General features: G+C 33.3%; 5 protein-coding genes and 1 long non-coding RNA gene across 7 annotated transcripts; 3 read left to right on the top strand and 3 right to left on the bottom strand.

Moving 5' to 3' along the window:
- The first annotated feature begins 104 nt into the window (after positions 1 to 104).
- Positions 105 to 1,116, top strand: LOC117126131. Its single transcript, XM_033273542.1, has 4 exons — positions 105 to 572; positions 671 to 739; positions 833 to 919; positions 997 to 1,116. The coding sequence occupies exons 1-4, from the start codon at positions 495 to 497 to the stop codon at positions 1,114 to 1,116; spliced, it is 354 nt and encodes a 117-aa protein (XP_033129433.1). The 5' UTR covers positions 105 to 494.
- Positions 1,117 to 1,597: 481 nt separating this feature from the next.
- LOC117126171 (DUF724 domain-containing protein 6-like) lies at positions 1,598 to 3,414 on the top strand. Of its 2 annotated transcripts, XR_004448612.1 has the most exons (5): positions 1,598 to 1,867; positions 2,003 to 2,256; positions 2,344 to 2,425; positions 2,548 to 2,932; positions 3,029 to 3,414. XR_004448612.1 is itself a non-coding variant. In XM_033273651.1 (4 exons), exons 1-4 carry the CDS (start codon positions 1,685 to 1,687, stop codon positions 2,740 to 2,742), a joined length of 714 nt encoding a protein of 237 aa, XP_033129542.1. In that variant the 5' UTR covers positions 1,598 to 1,684; the 3' UTR covers positions 2,743 to 3,414. The 2 variants fall into 2 exon arrangements, 1 of the variants encoding a protein (XP_033129542.1); XM_033273651.1 differs by having other exon boundaries at positions 2,548 to 3,414.
- A 1,264-nt stretch (positions 3,415 to 4,678) lies between these two features.
- LOC103846206 lies at positions 4,679 to 10,687 on the top strand. The gene is made up of 13 exons (XM_009123111.3): positions 4,679 to 5,230; positions 5,314 to 5,727; positions 5,863 to 5,946; positions 6,058 to 6,162; positions 6,244 to 6,342; positions 6,424 to 6,873; positions 6,948 to 7,004; positions 7,075 to 7,155; positions 7,230 to 7,286; positions 7,378 to 7,595; positions 7,682 to 7,763; positions 7,896 to 8,283; positions 8,525 to 10,687. Exons 1-13 carry the CDS (start codon positions 4,679 to 4,681, stop codon positions 8,800 to 8,802), a joined length of 2,865 nt encoding a protein of 954 aa, XP_009121359.2. The 3' UTR covers positions 8,803 to 10,687.
- A 933-nt stretch (positions 10,688 to 11,620) lies between these two features.
- Positions 11,621 to 12,019, bottom strand: LOC117126130. The gene has a single exon (XM_033273541.1). The coding sequence runs from the start codon at positions 12,017 to 12,019 to the stop codon at positions 11,621 to 11,623; it is 399 nt and encodes a 132-aa protein (XP_033129432.1).
- LOC117126129 lies at positions 12,016 to 14,944 on the bottom strand. Its single transcript, XM_033273540.1, has 2 exons — positions 13,981 to 14,944; positions 12,016 to 13,892 (listed from the first exon to the last, which is right to left on the bottom strand). The coding sequence occupies exon 2, from the start codon at positions 13,288 to 13,290 to the stop codon at positions 12,016 to 12,018; it is 1,275 nt and encodes a 424-aa protein (XP_033129431.1). The 5' UTR covers positions 13,291 to 13,892; positions 13,981 to 14,944.
- Positions 14,945 to 16,967: 2,023 nt separating this feature from the next.
- On the bottom strand, positions 16,968 to 19,175 carry LOC117126183. The gene is made up of 2 exons (XR_004448642.1): positions 18,760 to 19,175; positions 16,968 to 17,368 (listed from the first exon to the last, which is right to left on the bottom strand). It is a non-coding gene; the product is annotated as an uncharacterized LOC117126183 (long non-coding RNA).
- Between the last annotated feature and the right edge of the window lie 520 nt (positions 19,176 to 19,695).

Below are 19,695 nucleotides of genomic sequence, written 5' to 3'. Positions count from 1 at the left end.
TCCAATAGCTCCAAAGAGTATTGAAACTCCCTTTAGATACTCCAAGTCAGACTCAGCAGGGTACATGGTCAAAAAAATTCTTGGATTTTTAAGTTAATGTTGGAAGCTTTAGAACGTACTCTGGATTGACTTCGTGATAATTTTTACAGATTGAGAGAGAGCCATCGGATGACACGCCTGCCCTTGATACTCAAGTTTTTACTCCTAATCTGACAAAAGAGGTATATGCTCAATGACAGTTGGAGTTTACAATTAGTTTTGGGTGATTTACATATATAGACCTTTCTAATTTTTGGCAGAGGGAAACACAAACCTCTACTGATGAAACGCCACCCAAAACTAATCAAGAAGAAGGAAAACCAGATGATGAGGTAATATTTACTCTAGAAATTATAATTGAATGTATTCATGATGGCCTTTCCTGATATTTTTTGCAGATTGTGATTGAGTCACCTGCTGCTCAGACTCAAGTTTTGCAAAAAGAAACACTGGAAATGAATGAGACACCTTCTTCTCCAATATCTCCAAAGAGTATTGAGGCTCAAGTTTTTACTCCAATTCAGAAACAGCAGGTAAATGTTCAAAAAATCTTGGAGATTTCAAGTAATGTTTGAAAGCTTTTGTACGTGTTTTTGATCCCCTACCTGACTTTTTTTTGTTTTTTTTGCAGACGGTAACAGAGGAAACGTATGAGGCTACACAGCCATTGACTGAGATCATTTCAGCAAACAATAAAAAGGTAAGCATAGAAATGTCTTTCATAAGTACAACTTGAATTTTAAATTGTAGAAACTTCTTCATAACTACCTCTTTTATTTTACTGTTATTACAGGAGGATACACATGCTGTGCATCACACACCTTCCTCTCCATTGTCTTCACTAATTGCACTAGTTATTGAAGAAAATAAGAATGCTTTGGTAAGAAGAAATATTTAAAATGTTTATGTAATATTTTTCTATTCAACTAACTCTTACCATTTACTTTTGTCTTATAGAGTGAGACAGAAACTGCGACCCAATATTTTTCTACAAGTGAAGGAGAGCATACACAATCAAGCAGAAAGAATCAAGCGGAGAATATCTCAAGGATACTACAGAACCTACTACTGAGCTAGTTTCCACAGATGTTTCGAAGACACAGCCTCTTACTCCGCAAACACAGCACCTTCAGACAAGTGAGGGAGATCAATCCGATGAGACACCATCAGAGCAGAATCAAGCAGAAGAAAATCTCAAGGATACTACAGAACCTACTACTGAGCTAGTTTCCACAGATGTTTCGAAGATGCCGCCTATTACTCAGCAAACAGAGCATCTTCAGACAAGTGCTATAGATTTTTCAGAAACAAACGAGGTATGCATCGAGTATATTTGATCTTTAATTATTATTCTAACAATTTAAAACCGCTGATGTTACTGAATCTTCATTTTTAATAGGTTGAAGTAAGCAGGCTTCTAGCTCACTTTCAAATAGGCGCAGAGGTTGAGATTTTGTCTACTGATGACGAAATATGGTATCCAGGAAAGGTTGTTGATCTTAAACTGTGTGAAGGACTAGAGGAGCTGACAGTTGAGTACACGACACTCTTCACAGACCAACATAGACTTCAGAAACTTCAGGATACTATCACGGCTGACAAAATACGTCCTGCAACACCAACTAGTGACCAAAAATCCTTTGAGATGATGGATAAGGTAGAAGCCTTTTACAACAATGGCTGGAGCAGCGGACAAATTAGCATGGTACTTGGTGATAACACATACTCGGTGTGTCTCTATACTTCTATGGAAACTATTCTATTCAAACATTCAGATTTGCGAATTCATAGAGAATGGAAAGATGGAGTCTGGAAGATGGCAGATAAGGTAAATCATAACTAGAATTATACTTCACGTGAATTGTTTGATATACATACATTTTAGTTTCAGGAATGGTTTCCAGAAATTCCGATTGCAACAAATTTGATAATATTTTGCTTGGTGTCTATTGTTTGATTAAAGGTGAAGCCTGATAAGAAAAGGAAAGCTGCTGCCTCATCACAAAATTCAGGAATGGATAATGTTTTCCTAAGAAGGAGCGAGAGGGTGCCTAAACGATCTAGAGACACAAAAACTCCATTCAAGTCTGACAGAAATCCGGCTTTAACTGTAATACCTGAGATTATACCTGCAGTTGATCCGTTTTCAACTCCTGCGGAACATAAGCTTTCAAGGCTTCAAAATTGGATGACATTAAAGCCCGGCATGCATGAAACGTAAGCATGTTTCTGTCCTTGTCTATATATTCTTATATTTATGTATAAGAGGTTTGGTAATTCCTTTGAATCTTTAATCGACTGCAGGTCCCTATCAATCAATGATAATAAGATAAGGAAATCTTTCTTTCAAAGCATGGAAAATGCAAAAAAGGACCTTAAGAAAGAGGTAATTTGTTTACATATGTTCTTGCCTTGAGCTTTTTTTTAAAAAAAAAATTCAGGAAGGATTTGTTTAGTTTCAGGAATTATATAGTAACAAATTAGATAATGTTTGCCTTTTTTTTGCAGCACATTGATGGAGCCTTTGCAATGCTAAATTGCAGAAGAAATGAGAATGCTGCTTGGTTCCACAACTACAAGATTCCAAAGGCGTGCTTCCTACCTATGGAGTTCTTGCATTGCTTGCTCTCTGATGATTTGGCTTACAAGAAAGAAAAGGTCAAAGGAAAAAAGTTTTCAACAATTTATTTAAAGATATTGTGAGAGGGAAGGTATATCCAGAGAAAACATGGGGAGAAGATGTTGATGTTGTGTATGGGATTACTCTTGGAAAAAAAAAGCAATGTCTGGATTGGGATGAAAATTCATTTGAAGAAGAAAAGAATCACAGTATATGATTGTTTTCAAAAGGAAAGCAACAGCATTGATATTCTTCAAGTGAAAAAGTTGGCAGGTATGTATAAACAATTTGTATTTGATGTATTCAACTGTTTCTTGGTTTGAAATATTCAACTGATTCTATCTTGATATTGATTTTTAAATATGACAGTGTTGATTTCTGATCTGCTGGTAGAATCTTCTGGTGATGAGGTAGATAAAGTGAAGATGATTCCATTTGAGATTGAGTAGGCACAAGGTTTACCCAAGACAAAACATCCTTTCAACTGTGGGATATTTCTTGTCAAGATTCTGGAGTGCCAGTCATTGAAGATAGGAGACATGACAAAGATTAATGATGACAATGCATTGGAGCTAAGGAGAACCTTGTCTTGTGAGATCTTCAACCAATTTGTGGATGAGAGCTTTGGGAAATGAGAATGATGCATGAAAACATTTTTTGTTTTAGTTAAGACTCGGTTTTAGTTATGACTGTTTATTTTGTTATGTTGTTGGCGTCTGGTTACATAAGAAAGATTGGAAGGATATCAAGTATTTTTTTGGGTATCATATATCTTGGAAGGTTAAAATAATGTTTCTGGATGGGTTTCCAGAAAAAAAGTTAAGTGTTTCAAATGTAAAAAAGAATGAAATGAGATTATATACTAAGGATTGGACATGTATATGGTAAGCTTAAAATTGTGATGTTTACAGACAACAAAAATTTAGAACCACAAAGGATCGAACCCAGAGGGAGAGAGTTTGCGTATTTGGATAGTGTGGGAGTTTAGCCACTAGGCCAAGAAGAATCATCTGTTAATGGATTACATTTAATTTTATTTAACTCCAAACTGTAACACAAAAAAAAATTAAAATTGATTTTGAATCCACCACATATCGAACCCGGGGATAGAGAGACTTTTGAGTTATGAAATGCCTTGGTTTAACCGCTGGTCTGAGGAGAATCATCTGTTAAAGAATATTACATAAGCATACTTAAACCAATTAATATAGGATAGGTTTCCAAAACAATACATTTCGATTGAAAAAAGACAAAACTCTTGCCGTCTCAACACTCTCGCCGTTTCAAACTTCTCGAATCTCACTCGTCTCCGCCTCTCGAATCTCTCTCTCATCTCCATATCTCTCGATCTCCGACGAAAACCCATCTCCAGAACTCTCTCTCTCTCTCTCGATCTTTTACGCGAGCTCTCTCTATTCTCCGAGAAAAACCATTTCTAGAGCTCTATCTCTTAAGGTATGTTGCAGATTCAACCTTATGTGTGTTTTCTTTCTGAGAGATTGGTCTCCTGGTTTTTGCTTGTGTATAGACTTGCTCGTTTTAACCTAATATGATTGGTAGAATTCTAGTTCATGTGAAAGCATGTGTATAGACTCAGGAAGGATTTGTATTGTTTCAGGAAACCCTTCCTGAAAATTGGATTTTAATTAATTTAGACAAATAAAATTTTTCTTGTTTACGCAGGATAGAAACAAGATGGGAGATCCATTACCATTAAGACTAGCACTGCCTGAGCTGAGGTATCCGATTGGATCAGAGCCAGAGAAGACGATATCGATAAACCAACACTCGATAGTTGCTTATATCAAAACTGTTAAGGAAATTCTAGGAAATGATGAGTTCAACAGAATAAGAGGGACGTTTTTGGGACCGGTGATCAAGCTTGGAGAGAGGTCTTTGAAATTATCAGCTAAGATAGTGCACGCAGTTCTCACCAAAAGCATCAAGACAGTGAAGAGACACGAAGCATGGTTCCATTTTGGTGCTCAGCCAATGAGGTTCTCTATAAGAGAATTCCACATGGTGACTGGTTTGAAATGTAGTGGTGAAGCAAGAGAACCACGAGAGGAAACCGAGAAATTTAAGTGGGACTTCCTAAAAGGGCGTACTCATACAGTAAAGGACGTGGAGAAGCAGCTCAGAAACACAAGAGAAGATGCTTCTGATGAGAGATTCTGCCTTGCAATGCTCCTCCTGATTGAGAGCATACTACTACAGAAGAGCCTTCTCGACGGTGGCACAACTTTTACTTTGGATTATGTGAAAATAGCGCAGGATATGGATGTCTTGATGACATACCCATGGGGGAGAACAGCTTATAATTTGCTGTTAAAATCACTTCAGAGAGCTGTCGACAAAAGCCTCGACAAAAACAATTATGATTTGCAAGGATTCCCTATGGCATTTCTTATATGGATACTTGAGTCAGTACCTTTGCTACAGTATGCATTCAGTCAAGTTGTTCCTATTCTGAGCGTTCAACCGTCTACCCCAATATTTTTGTGTGAGAAGTACCTTCAAATAGCTTCTCCACAGCTGATAGATGTTCTCCTAATTGAAATCAAAGATCATGTAAGTTTTTACATTATTTTTTTCTTGTTTCTGTTTTGCCTTATGATTCTCCATTTAAAAGCTAATTATTTTTATGGTTTCAGCTTAAGGTCACATGCATCCTACCTCCTATTTCTAATGATCCAGAAGCTGATGTTTGCATGGAAGACGAAGCTAATAAAGATCTGGATGACATGGCCGATTTATCCAAGAGAGGTTATAAGTTTAAAATTAGAGATTGGCGAAACATGTCAGTAGACCTATACGGTGCTAATGAACAAATAAGAAGAGCATCTTTACTGTTTGGGAATGGAGGGATGAGTCAAGCTTCTTCTTCGTATCAGGAGGAGTCTTTGGAATCAAAGATCAACAGAATCAGCGAGATGGTGGGAGATAATTTAAGGATCATGAACGATCGTTTGTGTTTGATTGAAAAAGACAGGAAACAGATTAAAGAACGTGTGACAAAACTAGAGAAACTACAAAGAGTTACTTCATATGAAACTCCAAACAATGAGGTAACTTTTTTTCGGAAATTAAAATTAATGTTTATCTAGTTCTTGATTCAGTTTTTTTTTTGAGTTGTCAAGTAATTTTGGAAGATGTTATACATATTTAGGATTGCCTTCCTAATTTTTGTTGTACTTGCACAGACTGACACAACTCCATTTCATGAGACGGCTTCCAGACAAGGTGAAGCCAATGCAGATCAAGCAGATGAACAACTTAACAATGAGGCAAGTATAATTTTGAAAACTGTTGGTATTTATAAAATTATGAATTTGGTTGTACTTAAATTAATTTTTGGAAGTTCTTGTACGAGTTCATAATCCCATTCCTGACTTCAGGATACACGAGAGCCTATGAATGAGATCACGAAAGAGACACCTGGTTCTCCAATAGCTCAACAGAATATTGAGACTCCAGTCCTTACTCCAATTCAGACGCAGCAGGTACCTTCTTTAAAAAATTGGACTTTTCAAGTAATTTTTGGAAGCCCTTGTACGTGTTCATTCAACCATTCCTGAATTCAGGAGACTCACGAGCTTATGAATGAGATCATTTCACCAAACATTTCCGACACACAGCCAAATACCCGAGCTCGCAGAAATCTTTTAACAGAGCAAAATAAGGTATTACTTTCATTAAAACCTTTAATAAATATACAGCAACTATCAAAATGACTGGATATCCTTGAATCTAAACCATCACAGGATGTAGAAAGCAGAGTTCAAAATCCCTTTGAGATCGGAGCAAATGTGGAGATTTCATCACAAGATGACAATACTTGTCATAAATGGTATCCAGGAAATGTGTTGGCAACATATTTGGTTGATGGGGTTGAGATGGTGAAAGTTGAGTACTCCGTCCCGTCTCTGGACGAAAAGAAGAGGAAAAGGAGTGTTGAGACACGTGTATCAATTGACAGAATACGTCCTCAACCACCACCTGAGAGATCTGGAGCGAAGAAAAGTTATGAGCTAATGCAGGACGTGGAGGCGTTCGACAATGGTGCCTGGTGCGCTGGAAAAGTTAAAGTCATTTTGTTTGATGGCTCGTGTTTTGTCTCTTTGAACAATTCTAAAGAACAAATTTACTTCCACCATTCTGAGATGCGAAAACCAAGAAAATGGGTAGATGGTGTTTGGGAGATGACAAAAAAGGTAAAACAAATGCCTTGGATCACTTGAATTGAAAAATAATGTCATTTGTTTAATATCTCGGTATTGATTTTCAGATGGAAGAAGAGCAGACGCAGAGTGTGAATCCAAGTGAAGGAGATGGTGATAAAAAGGTATGAAATATTTATACATCATACTAGGAATTAAGATATAAATGTATCTGAATTTTTGTCATTCAAAAAGGGGAAGGCGAAGGCTGTCGCTTGTAAGAAAAATGAAGCAGCTGGTCCATCAGAAGATGGTGTTGGGAAAATGGCAAAAGAGGTAATAAAAATGAATAAGATCCACTTGAATTGAAGTTCAGGTCAATAGTTTGATATATCGGTTTTGTTTCACAGATGGAAGTAAAGCAGGGTAAGAGTGTGAAACCAAGTCAAGACGATCATGCAAAAAAGGTATAAAAAATATTTTTACTTCATATTAGGAAGGCATTCAAGTATAAAGATAAAAACGATCCTGAATTTTTGTCTTTATTTTTAATTAAAGGGGAAGCCTGATGTTGGTAAGAAGAAGAAAGCAAATGCTCAGCCAGTAGATTTGCTTCCTTTTCTACAGCGAGAAGAGAAGAGGCCAATACGACCTAGAAACCCTCCTATACCTGTAACACCTGAGGTAATCCTTCCAATTGATCCATTTGTGACACCTGAATTTCCTCGGTTTTCAAGGCTTGCACACTGGATGGATCTACGGGGCATATATCGTGTGTAAGCAACTTTTTGTCCTCGCATAAATATTCCTAATTTATTTTGTAAAAGTTTCGATTGATACTAGTTAATTTTATCAACTACAGACCGTTTTATATCAATGGAAAAGAAATTGAAAAAGAGTTCTTTCAAAAAATGGACGATGCAGAAAACAATCTCAACAAAGAGGTAATCAACACTCTGTTCTGTCTTCTATTTGATTGTGTCATATGTTTAGGAAGAGGTTGAGTTGAGCTATGCTAGATGTCCATGTTATAGCAGTTCTATATGAAGTTTCTAACTATATTGTTACATTGGCAGCACATAAATGTTGCATTTGAAATGCTAAATTGTAAGAGGGTTGAGCAAGGTGCTTGGTTCCGCAACAACAATCTTCCAGCAGCATGCTTTGTACCAGTCAAATTCTTAGAAGTGGTTGGGTACGCTTATGAATCTGTCAGGAAGCCACATAAGAAAAAACAAACGTTATTGGAGGGCTGTGTAGGCGAACTTGTGAAAGGTTTAATACATCCAAAGAAGGTATGGCTGGAAGATGTTGATGTTATATATGGTGTCATTGAAGATAAGTTGAGCTATCACTATATTGGGGTGGAGATACAATTGATGGACAACACAATCACACTCTTCCATTGTGGTCTTCCAAAAGCAAATATCAAACGTGCTCTTAATCAAATCCAAGAACTGGCAGGTAAAAACTCTTGTGATTTATTAATTTTATCATTCAGTGTAGAAAAATCAGTTTAATTTATATTGTTACATTGATAATGGATAGGATTGTGAAAGTATGCGTATCCTGAAAAAAGAATTTTAGCTAATTTAGAAAATAAAAGTTTGTCACTTGCTGCTTGTGCTTGTGATGCATTTTTACATATTCATTTTGTTGTCTGTTGGTGATTGATTTATTGTATAATTTTGGGTATTTATGACAGTGTTGATTAGTGCCATAAAGATGGAACTTCTTGGTGAAGAGGTTAATTTCGAAGATATCAGTCCATTTGAAGTTAAGTTTGCAGAAGGGCTTCCAAAGACAAAATTTCCATACAACTGTGGTATTTTTGTTGTGAAGATGCTGGAATGCAGGTCACTGGGATTGAAGAGCATGGCTAATATAAATGATGAAACTGCGATGGACTTACGAAGCAAGCTATGTTGTGAGATCTTCGACCAGTTTATGGATAAAGATTTCCAGGAAGGTCAAAGGAAGTGAAAATGTCATATTTGTTCTACTCTGTTTTCTACTCTGTTTTTCTACTTTGATATTAATTATCCCTAACGTTTAAGTTTCAGTTTGTAATGAATTATCCCTAACGTTTTTTTCATTTAGATTGTTATTGAAAAATTTTTAGGATGTATTGATGAATTGTCAAATGCTTATGGTACTTTTAGGATGGGTTTCCAGAAAAAGAGTGAGAAAGCAAAATGCACCAAAGCCTAGCAAATTCCTTTAAAGTTTACAAAAAAAAATGAAAAAGAATGTGATCCGATGTTGATTGAACTCGTGAACTCTCGAAAGATGAATCAAAGTGTGCAGCCGCTGTGCCAAGGGTGTTATACTTGCCAAAAGCTATAATAAAACGAAAATAACTTTTGAATATTTAATTAAAAACAGAAAAAAGTGTAAGTATACACAACGGGGATCGAACACGGCTTATTGTGTGATAAGGGTACACTAAGAGTAGAAGGGCTTGCCACTAGGCTATGGTGGATATTCGATAACAGAGTAAATGTGAACTTATTTATTCACAGACGATAGATTTATATAATCTGGATATCATTTTAGGTATTCAGGATAGCTTTCCAAAAACAAATTCCTTTAAAGTTTACAAAAAAAAAATGAAAAAGAATGTGATCTGATGTTGATTGAACTCGTGAACTCTCGAAAGATGAATCAAAGTGTGCAGCCGTTGTACCAAGGGTGTTATACTTGCCAAAAGCTATAATAAAACGAAAATAACTTTTGAATATTTAATTAAAAACAGAAAAAAATGTGAGTATACACAACGGGGATCGAACACGGCTTATTGTGTGATAAGGGTACACTAAGAGTAGAAGGGCTTGCCACTAGGCTACGGTGGATATTCGATAACAGAGTAAATGTGAACTTATTTATTCACAGACGATAGATTTATATAATCTGGATATCATTTTATGTATTCAGGATGGCTTTCCAAAAACAAATAAGCAAATCAGATAACCAAGTTACAAGAACACTAGGCCAAACCATTACAAAATAGTGAAAAACATTGAACAAGTTTTTTATTTAGGTTGTTAATTGAAGAAACAACACAAGAGAAACAAAAGTACTTATTCATTTAAAATAAAAACTGAAAATCAAACATAATGTGGTCCTTAAAAACATAAAAAGAGAAGATGATAACATGAAATTACTCATGACACAGCCAACTTTCGCCAAGTTTATCCCAATCAGGGACTTTGACCTTCACATCAGCAAGCATTCCTTCCGCTTCCGAGTGCTCTTCTTTGAGTTTCTCCAACTCAGCAGTTAAATCAAATTTTCCATCAGCTTTGATAATATCTTCAAGCAACTCGATTTGGACAGCAATTGAATTTGCTTTGCTGGATGCCAGATTCCAATCATTCTCAGATAGCCTGTATTCGTTGGACAAACGAAGAAGAGCCCTGTAATGTACCACAGTTTCCTTCTTCCCCTTATTGAAACCTTCGGCGGCATCACATCCGTAAACCTCCTCTATGGGACGCTTCATCATCTTCTTTGAACTTCCTTCCATTGAAACTTTGTCCTGCAACAAAATCGAAACTAAGATGTTACGATAAAATAGAAATAGAAAAAAGTTCATGAATTGAATGGAAAATGAGAAAAATCGAAAACTAACTTGTATTGCAAAAGGATAAATCAGACGAAATGAAGTGAGTGAATAAAAGGTCTGATATCGTCCCTTATATTTATAGAACTAAAAGGAACTCTTCGATTATTGAAGTCAGTTAAAATAAACTCTTGATTATTGTGGAACTCTTCGATTTTTGAAGTCAGTTACTGAAATAACCAATCATATAACAGCCAATCTTGACGAAAAGAAACTCTTCGGTTACTGAGTTACATGATGTCGTTTGGAAGAGACTCTTCGATTCCTGAGATATATGTTTGAACAAAAAAAAAAAAATCAACCATTACTCGTAGGAGAGTCGAACCCGGGTCGAACAAATGTTTCGGTATCATAGGTTTCTTGGTTTAGCCGCTAGGCTGAGGAGAATCATCTGTTAGTTGCTTCCACATAATTGAATTTATAGTAAAATACATTGGAAAGATCTTAGATAGTTCAGGATGGGCTTCCAGAGTATGCATGAATAATATACATGAATATTAGTGTGCTTCTTTCTTAAACTAGAAAAAAATGAAATGAGATCAAAACTAAGGATTAATATCTACACATTTGGAAAATTTGATAATGTGATTTGCAAATTTTGGAGGAAAAAAAATATATATACACATCTCATAGGATTCGAACCTGAAGATGACTAGGAGGAAAGAGGGAACTAAGGTGTAGTAGCCACTAGGCCAAGTTAATTTCAGTCATTACATGTTGTAAGTAAAGTAATATATTTATTTTATTTTTATTCAACTTAAATTTTTTTAAAAAACTCTGATTAGTAGGGGAATCGAACCCGGGTCGAGTCAAGCGTTACAATTTCGACAGATAGGTGTTTTAGCCGCTAGACTGAGGAGAATCATCTGTTACACTTTTCCACATAATTATTCTTAACAGAAAATGTTGTATTATAAACCTTGGAAATGAACTCGGTATTTCTGGATGGGATTCCAGAATAGTTGAATATTACTGTGTTTTTTTCTAGCAAAGAAGTTTAAACTAAAAATTGAAATGAGATCAAAAAATAATGTTGTATATTACAAAAGTTGGAAGAAATCATACTTATTCAGGATAGGGTTCCAAAAGAAAAAATGTATATGGTCTTGTGCATATCATGTAACCATCAAATAGCCAACATCCAAATAATAATCGATAAAAATGTAAAAATGTAGAACTTCATCCTATAGGCCTCTGGCATGTGATCTTGTTGTGCCCTCCTGTGCCATATCTGCTGCACTTGTGGGACTGAGATTTAGATCCAGGAACCCCAAACTCGCCAACGGATCTCTTTCTCTTTGTAGGAGGGCGTCCACTTTTCTTTTTGGTAGCTGGAGGTGGGCAAGACAGTTCATCAATATTCTCTGGATAGGTGGACGTTGACAACTCTCCACCAGGATGTATGCTTTCAGCATAAGCTTTAGCCCACGTTTCTGTCAAGTGAGAAGCATCAACAAAACGGTTTTCATCTCTCTTGATATGCTTAGCAGCAGCGATGGCATGGATGCAGGGGATCTTGTCAATGTCGAAAACATTACATGTGCAATGCCGCTTCTCCAAGTCAACAACAAACTTCATTGTTTCATCTTCACCTCAAACTCGCTTCGATCAACTTGATACACATTCAACAACATTGCGGCCCCTAACCTAGATACCAATTTCTGCACAACTTTTGGAGTAACCAGGTGCTTATGTTTCGCAGCCGCTTCGCGTCGCTCAAAAAACCAAGTGGTCATCGTCAATCTGATAGTTTCAAGGAGAGAGATAATGGGCAACTCACGAGGCATCTTCAACATAGAATTGAGAGACTCTGCAATGTTGGTAGTCATGATATTATACCTGTTCGCAGGCGCATAGCTTCGTGCCCACTTCCTAAAATCAGACTCTTCCAGATACTTAGCCAATTCAGGACATTTATCCTTTATGTCCTTGAAGATTAACCAGAACTCGTGACACGTATAGGCATCAGCAGCGCTTTCCACCAGAGGTAGCAACCCAGTCTTCGCATATGTAGGAGTGATGTTGCGGAGCAGATGGATCCTGCAAATTCCATGGTGAGATAAGGGATATACATCCTCCAACGCTGAAGAAATGGAGTTAGCCCTGTCTGATACAAAAACAAGATCCGAAGCGTCCGGGATCTTCTGGCTCAAACCTCTAAAGAACCATTTCCAAGAGGCGCCGTTTTCTGCGTCAACCACTGCAAAGGCGAGAGGATATAGATGATAATTCCCATCTTGAGCACAAGCTGCCAATAAAGTCCCATTGAATTTTCCCTTCAGAAATGTACCATCTACTGCAATAACTCTCCTCATCAATGAGAATCCCCTTATCGATGGACCAAAAGCCACAAATGCATACTTGAACTTTCCTGCAGCATCAACATGTTGATAAGTCAAGGAACCAGGGTTTGTTTCTGTGATTTTATACAACCACCTAGACAAATTGTAATAGCTGTCTTCAGGAGTCCCTCTAACCAAAATCTGAGCTTCTTCTCTCACTCTCCAAGCTTGTTTGTAATTGATGTGAACACCATGCAGCATCCTGACCTGTTCAATGATCTGTTTCGGTTTGAGACCTTCCTTTTTTTCTCCATAATTGCTGGAAATCAAAGAACCCAACAACTTTGCAGATGCTTGTCTGTGGTTGGCTTTCCTGTGTGTTGTATCGCATGTATGCTCATGAACATACTTTTTAACAACGAAAAAATCTGAAACAGGTAGCTTGATAGCACGCATCCTCCACGTGCAATTTTCATCAACACAACTCAAAAGCACTCTTGACTTGTTAGAAGAGACAGTCTTGTACTCAAACTTCCACTCTAAAGCCCATTTCTTCATCCTCAACATCAACTCTCTCTTTGTCTTAAAATAGCTATTCACCTTAATATCGCCAGCTACTCTCGTGTTTGGTGAAAGTCCAATATGGACAGGGCTAAAATCCGGAAGAGCATTCAGAGGAACTGTAGAAACACCTTCATATAGAAGACTCTGCAAAAGTCAAGTAGTTCTGTAAGGCATAATACTTGATTATGAAGCATATCATGCAAACACAAACAGAAAAAGGGAATTAGGGACAATGCACCTGTTTTTCACTCTGCACAGTAGAAAGAATCACTGGATTGGCATTCAATGGAACAGTAGAAGCAAATGTATCAGAAGCTTGAATGTTACAGCTAGCTGAATCAGTACTAAAATCCGGAAGAGCATTCAGAGGAACTGTAGAAACACCTTCATATAGAAAACTCTGCAAAAGTCAAGTAGTTCTGTAAGGCATAATACTTGATTATGAAGCATATCATGCAAACACAAACAGAAAAAGGGAATTAAGGACAATGTACCTGTTTTTCACTCTGCACAGTAGAAAGAAGCGCTGGATTGGCATTCAATGGAACAGTAGAAGCAAATGTATCAGAAGCTTGAGTGTTACAGCTAGCTGGATCAGTACTAACCTGCAAAAGTCAAGTAGTTCTGTAAGACATAATACTTGGTTATGAAGCATATCCTGAAAAGTCTAAGTAAGAAAAAAATCATACAAACCTTAACACACAAACGACAGGTTCCATCAAATGCTCTAGTCTTGGAAATGAAAGTTCTGAGCTGACGAGTATTACCTATCGAGAGTGGGGGGAAACTTTCAATAATACATTTCTTATCCAATGAAAAACCATAACTCAAACTGATTTCTTCCTCTTTAACACTAAAATCTTCAGAGACAATCTTCATCAAATCTTCATACAGTAGATCTTCTTCTATGGAAATGATTGATGCATTCCTCTTCAAATCAACAAGAAACTCCCACTGGAGAGATTCTTTTGAGATCCATTGTCCACAGATGCACAAAACTTCCATTGTTCTACAAAATCAACTTCAATTCATCAACAAATGAATAATATATAACAAAACCTAGATAATGTATAACAAAATGAAATGATTCAAACCTTAATCAAATCAGACACACGAGAGAGAGAATGAGATGAATAGACGTAGAAACGACAGATCAATTGAGAAACGACGACGGAGAGACGACGACGACGGAGAGACGACGACGAAAGACAGCGATGAGGAGAAGAAGAAGCGATGAAACGAGGACGGCGACAATTGATTTCAAATTTGTTTTTTAAATTAGTTAAAGAAGAGGGCATAAGGGTAAATTGCCCCTTTAATGAAACCTATTTTTGTGATTTCTGATCCTGAGTGCTAGTTTGGGGAGGAAAACTTGGTTTAGTGTTCTTTGTGTCATTTTCTCTTTAAAAAAAGATATTTTCGATTATAAAAGATTAAGACATAGAATAATTTATAATTAAATATTAATCAATCAAAAAGTGATTTTGTTTATCTGTGATGTTTTCCATGATTTTAGATATGTTTTCTTATTACATCATTAAAAAGAATTATGTATTAATAATATTAGATTATAAGTTATATTAGCTAATTGATTATAAACTAATATGAAAAAATCATCAAAATAAAATCATACTTAAAAAAAAAAAGATAATTCTTATATATAATATATCTATATTTTTTGTTATCTGTAAATAATATTTTTTATTATAAAAATTAAGATATAAAAATTTTCTAATATATAATTGCTTTTAAAAGTTTATAACAATAATAAACATATATTTTGATGAAAATATTTATTATATATATTGATGTTTGATTTAAACTTTTTGTTAAAACATAAATAATTATTTATTGTATTTGGCAAACTAATAATTATTTGTAAGAAAAGTATATCCGCATGTGCGGGCAAAACACTAGTATGTACTTATAACTAGGTGTCTTGCCCGCATATGCGGGCTTAATCGTTTACAAATATTTATTAGTTTATTTTTTATTAATTCAAAAACCAGCATAATAACTTATTATTTATGTTTTCAAAAAAATTAAATCAAAAAAATATATATATATGACAAAAATCTAATTAAATATATACGTTTAATTAAAATTTATTAAAGATAACATTAACTTTAACCACTGAATTTATTATAATTGTTTTATAGTTTATTTTTAAATTTTATAATTGGAAAATATGTTTTAAGATAACAACACAATATATAAGAATTATCTTATTTTTTAAAAAAATTAATATTATTAATCAAAATTCGTTTTTGATTATATAATTAATTATATATAAAATTCATTAAGGGTATTATAGATATTAACCGCTCTAACTTTTAACGTGAGATCTCGATTCCAAAAATTTACTTCGCAAATAATAGTATAGATATCTGAATTTTAATAATTTATTTTAAATAAAGTTTAGAAAGATTATTTTTATTTATTTACATGCAACATTCCCAACCTCAAACATTAGAAACACATTTTTATCTACTCATTTTTATTTTATATTATATCAAGTATCATAGTTTACTAATAATAAAATTTGTATTACTCATTTTCATGAAATTTTGTACAATAATATATTAATTAGTATAATTCCTAACTAAAAAAATACATATGATTTATTATAAGGGAAAATTTGGATAAATACATTTACTTGAGATTTTATTTTGAAAACTATCATTCCATTTATCTATTTTGAAAAGTACATTTTTATTTATGTTAAATGACTAAATTACCCAATCTAGATAAATATATTTATTTTACAGATTTTTTTTTTGTTTTTAAATAATACTCCTAAATATGTGTATCTTATATATTAAAACAGAAGTCACAACCTTAATTTATGTGTGATTTTAAAAAAAAATGGACTTAGTGGACCATCATTAGAAATCAGTTATCATTTATTCATTTATTACTACTAATATGGCTTATTATATCATTCCCTAAAATTTTGTTACACATCTACAATTTCGGTTTGGTTTACAAACCAACATTTGCTTCCTTAATTATTGTAATTGTAAATCATTATCAAACCAATGCATCAACGTTTTTGCTCAACCGTAAATATAAATCATTAACAAACAGTCCTTAGACTAAAACATTAACGTATAGTTCTAGAATTGTAAATATGAGTTGTTTGTTATTTAAAAAATGCATTAGAACCTTTGTTATATTCACTTACACGTTATATAATATATGATCAAGTGATGATCCACATCTTACACATCCCCTTGAAGCATTTCACTTGTAAAGAAACATTAAACCGGCAGTTTTAATTTTCAACTTCTTGCACATTATATAAATAGAAAATCACATATTCATCACACTGATCCGGTAAATAAAACAAAATACTTATTATAATAAATATTTATATAAAAATAAATGAAAACAAAAACCTTTGCGCGGGTCGAGATGTAGATCTTTCTCTGACTATGGTTGTTTCACCCTGATCCGGTAAATAAAACAAATAATTATATGTGTAATATTTTTGAATATGATAATAAAATAATATTTTACTAATCTATATATATATATAGTTACGATTTTAATAATGAAATAATAATCCGAAAATATATATATAGAAGAAGATACAAATGATTACAATTCCTATTCCGCCTAAAATTCGTGGAATTCGTTGAGAGTTAGAATAGATTCGTAGACCCGGTCGGCTTATTCTCTTTAAATTTAAAATCGTTTTATAGGATTCTTTCTTATTTCGTCTATGTCTTAGGGTTAAAATAAAAAAATATTGATTGTTTTCGCGATGTTTCCTTACGTTTTCGATAAAACCCTCTTGTAAAAGTATTTTAACAATGCTTTCGGTGATGTTAGTCGATCCTATCCGAACTGTTCCTTTTCTATTCATGTCAGCATTTCGTATAGAGGTTATTATATCAGCAATAGTGTCTTTCCCCATGATAAGTTAAAATTCGTTAATTGTTCTATAATTTTGATATAATCAACATGTTATTTTTCTTTTATTTATATAAAAATAGAGACGAATTATATATTAATATATGAATTCAATTATTAATATATAAAATTATTAAGGGTATATGCGTGATACACAATCTATTAACTTATCATGGGGAAAGCAAATGAAAGGCTTTCATAAAAATTCTCGTAGAATCGAGAATGAAATTTTCATTCTGTACATGCCAGATCATGAATTAGTAACTGCATCCAATCTCCAAAAAAAAACCAATTTTTTTTTTTTTTGAATGGAATATTTACGGAATCCCCATGAATAGGTTAAAACCTTATTCCATGGTATTTACATGAGATTGCTCTTTCTTATTCTTAAGCAAGTCCCCGAGAGGGCTTAGTTGATCCATGATTTATGTTTCGTCTTTTCTTTCCTTTTCGTTTGTTTCGAGAAAGAGATCGATCAATTCCGATTTTTTCTTTTTCTATTGATTCTTTTCGGATCGAGATGTATGGATCCACGGATCTATGTGTCTATATAGATCCTGTTCATAGATTAACGAAAATGTGCAAACGCTCTATTTGCCTCTGCCATTCTATGAGTCTCTTCCTTTTTGCGTATGGCATCGCCACTCCCTTTGGCAGCATCCACTAATTCGAAACTTAATTTGAAAGCCATATTTCGACCCGGACGTTTTCGGGATGCCCCTAATAACCAACGAATGGCAAGTGCTTTTCCTTGCGTGGATCCTATTTCAATGGGAACTTGATGAGTTGATCCGCATGTGAAATTTTGAAACAATTTATTCAATAAAAAATATATCGTATACTTATCATGTTTTAAAAATTGATAGACATATATATATATATATATATATATATATATTATAATATATACCAATTTAGAATTGAAAACAAAAACCCGCGCGGTTGCGCGGGTCGAGATCTAGTCTTATATATTAAAACAGAAGTCACAACCTTGATTCATGTGTGATTTTTTAAAAAATAGACTTAATGGACCTATTCCTAGAAAATCATATTACTTAATCTCTAATCTTATCTATTAAATTATAAATCATGATTCATTTATTAGAAAATCATCAAATTTAATGGTTTCATCATTTTCCATATATTTTACCTATTATGCAACAGTATTTAAACGAGATTTACCTACAATCTTGCTGTTCCATACCTGTCTAGAAAATTAAAAAATATTGTTCTTTGTTAACAGTAGTCAACTAATATTCTACCCTATTATATGCAAAAATATTAAAACAAGATTTACCTACAATCTGCTGTTCTACTCTTTCCTCTTCATTAAAAGAAATGATTAATAAGGTACCAAAGTATTTTTTTGGTAAAACAAGGCACCAACTTTCACTTCTTTTTTTGTTCAATTTTCTAATGAAAACTAAAGCTTGGTTTCTTTTTGTTCAATTATTTAATTACAAAAATCTAAAGCTTGATTTATAGCATTAATTTTCAAACGCATATATTTCCCAACACATGAAATGTTATGCCTTCATATATTATGTTATATGTTACTTATAATTTCATAATATATTTTTATTTATCAGCTCATATATAATCACCAAAATCAAATTTATATAATACTCAAATATAAAAAAAACCTATATTCTTGAAATCTATATTTGTTTGAGATCTAACAATGTTTAAAATGTACCTCACTATTGTTATTATTTATTTACTATATATCTAAAAATGGTACAATAAAACCTAAAATATTTTGAAAAACAAACAAATTTCAGAATATGAAAATAGATTACAGTTATTACGGTTAATACATTCAAATAAATAGAGATGGTAAATAAACATATTAACTCATATCTAATATATTAAAACAGAAGTCATGACTTCTTTTCATGTGTGATTTTTTTAGTTTGGAAAATTCCTAGAAAATATCATATTCAACATAAGTTCATTATTATATCTTTTAATATCTTTATCTTTTTATTTGAAATACAAATAAATATATTTAAAATGTTCTAACAAAATCTTTTTAAAATCTTCTTAGAATCTTTTTAAATTTACTTTAAAAAATTAGTTAGTTTTAATTTAAATTATCATAAAATATAATTAGAAATAAAAATTGAATATAGTCTTGGTTTATAAACGAAAATTTAAATAAAATGAAATTAATTAATTTCAAAAATACATATACTAATAATTTTTAAAGATTTTGCTAGAAATAAATATTTATTTCTATTATATTTTTTTCAAATTTTTTTTCTAATAAAATAAAAATCATAATTTTTTGATGAGTGATATTTTTATTTGGACCATCATTTAAATTTTCTATTAAATGTATATCACTAATGCTAATATATATAATATTTTTAACTACTTTAATAATAATATCTTTTATATCTTTTAATTTAAAAAAAAAATTAAAATTCTAACAAATCTCTTGAAAAAGATTATAATAAGATTTTAATTGTCATAAATTGAATATAAATATTT

The sequence above is a fragment of the Brassica rapa genome, chromosome A06, assembly GCF_000309985.2.
Source record: "Brassica rapa cultivar Chiifu-401-42 chromosome A06, CAAS_Brap_v3.01, whole genome shotgun sequence".
In the NCBI taxonomy this organism is placed as follows: Eukaryota; Viridiplantae; Streptophyta; class Magnoliopsida; order Brassicales; family Brassicaceae; genus Brassica; species Brassica rapa.
The sequence above is the reverse complement of the archived record's forward strand: the minus strand, read 5'-3'. Positions and strand labels throughout refer to the sequence as shown.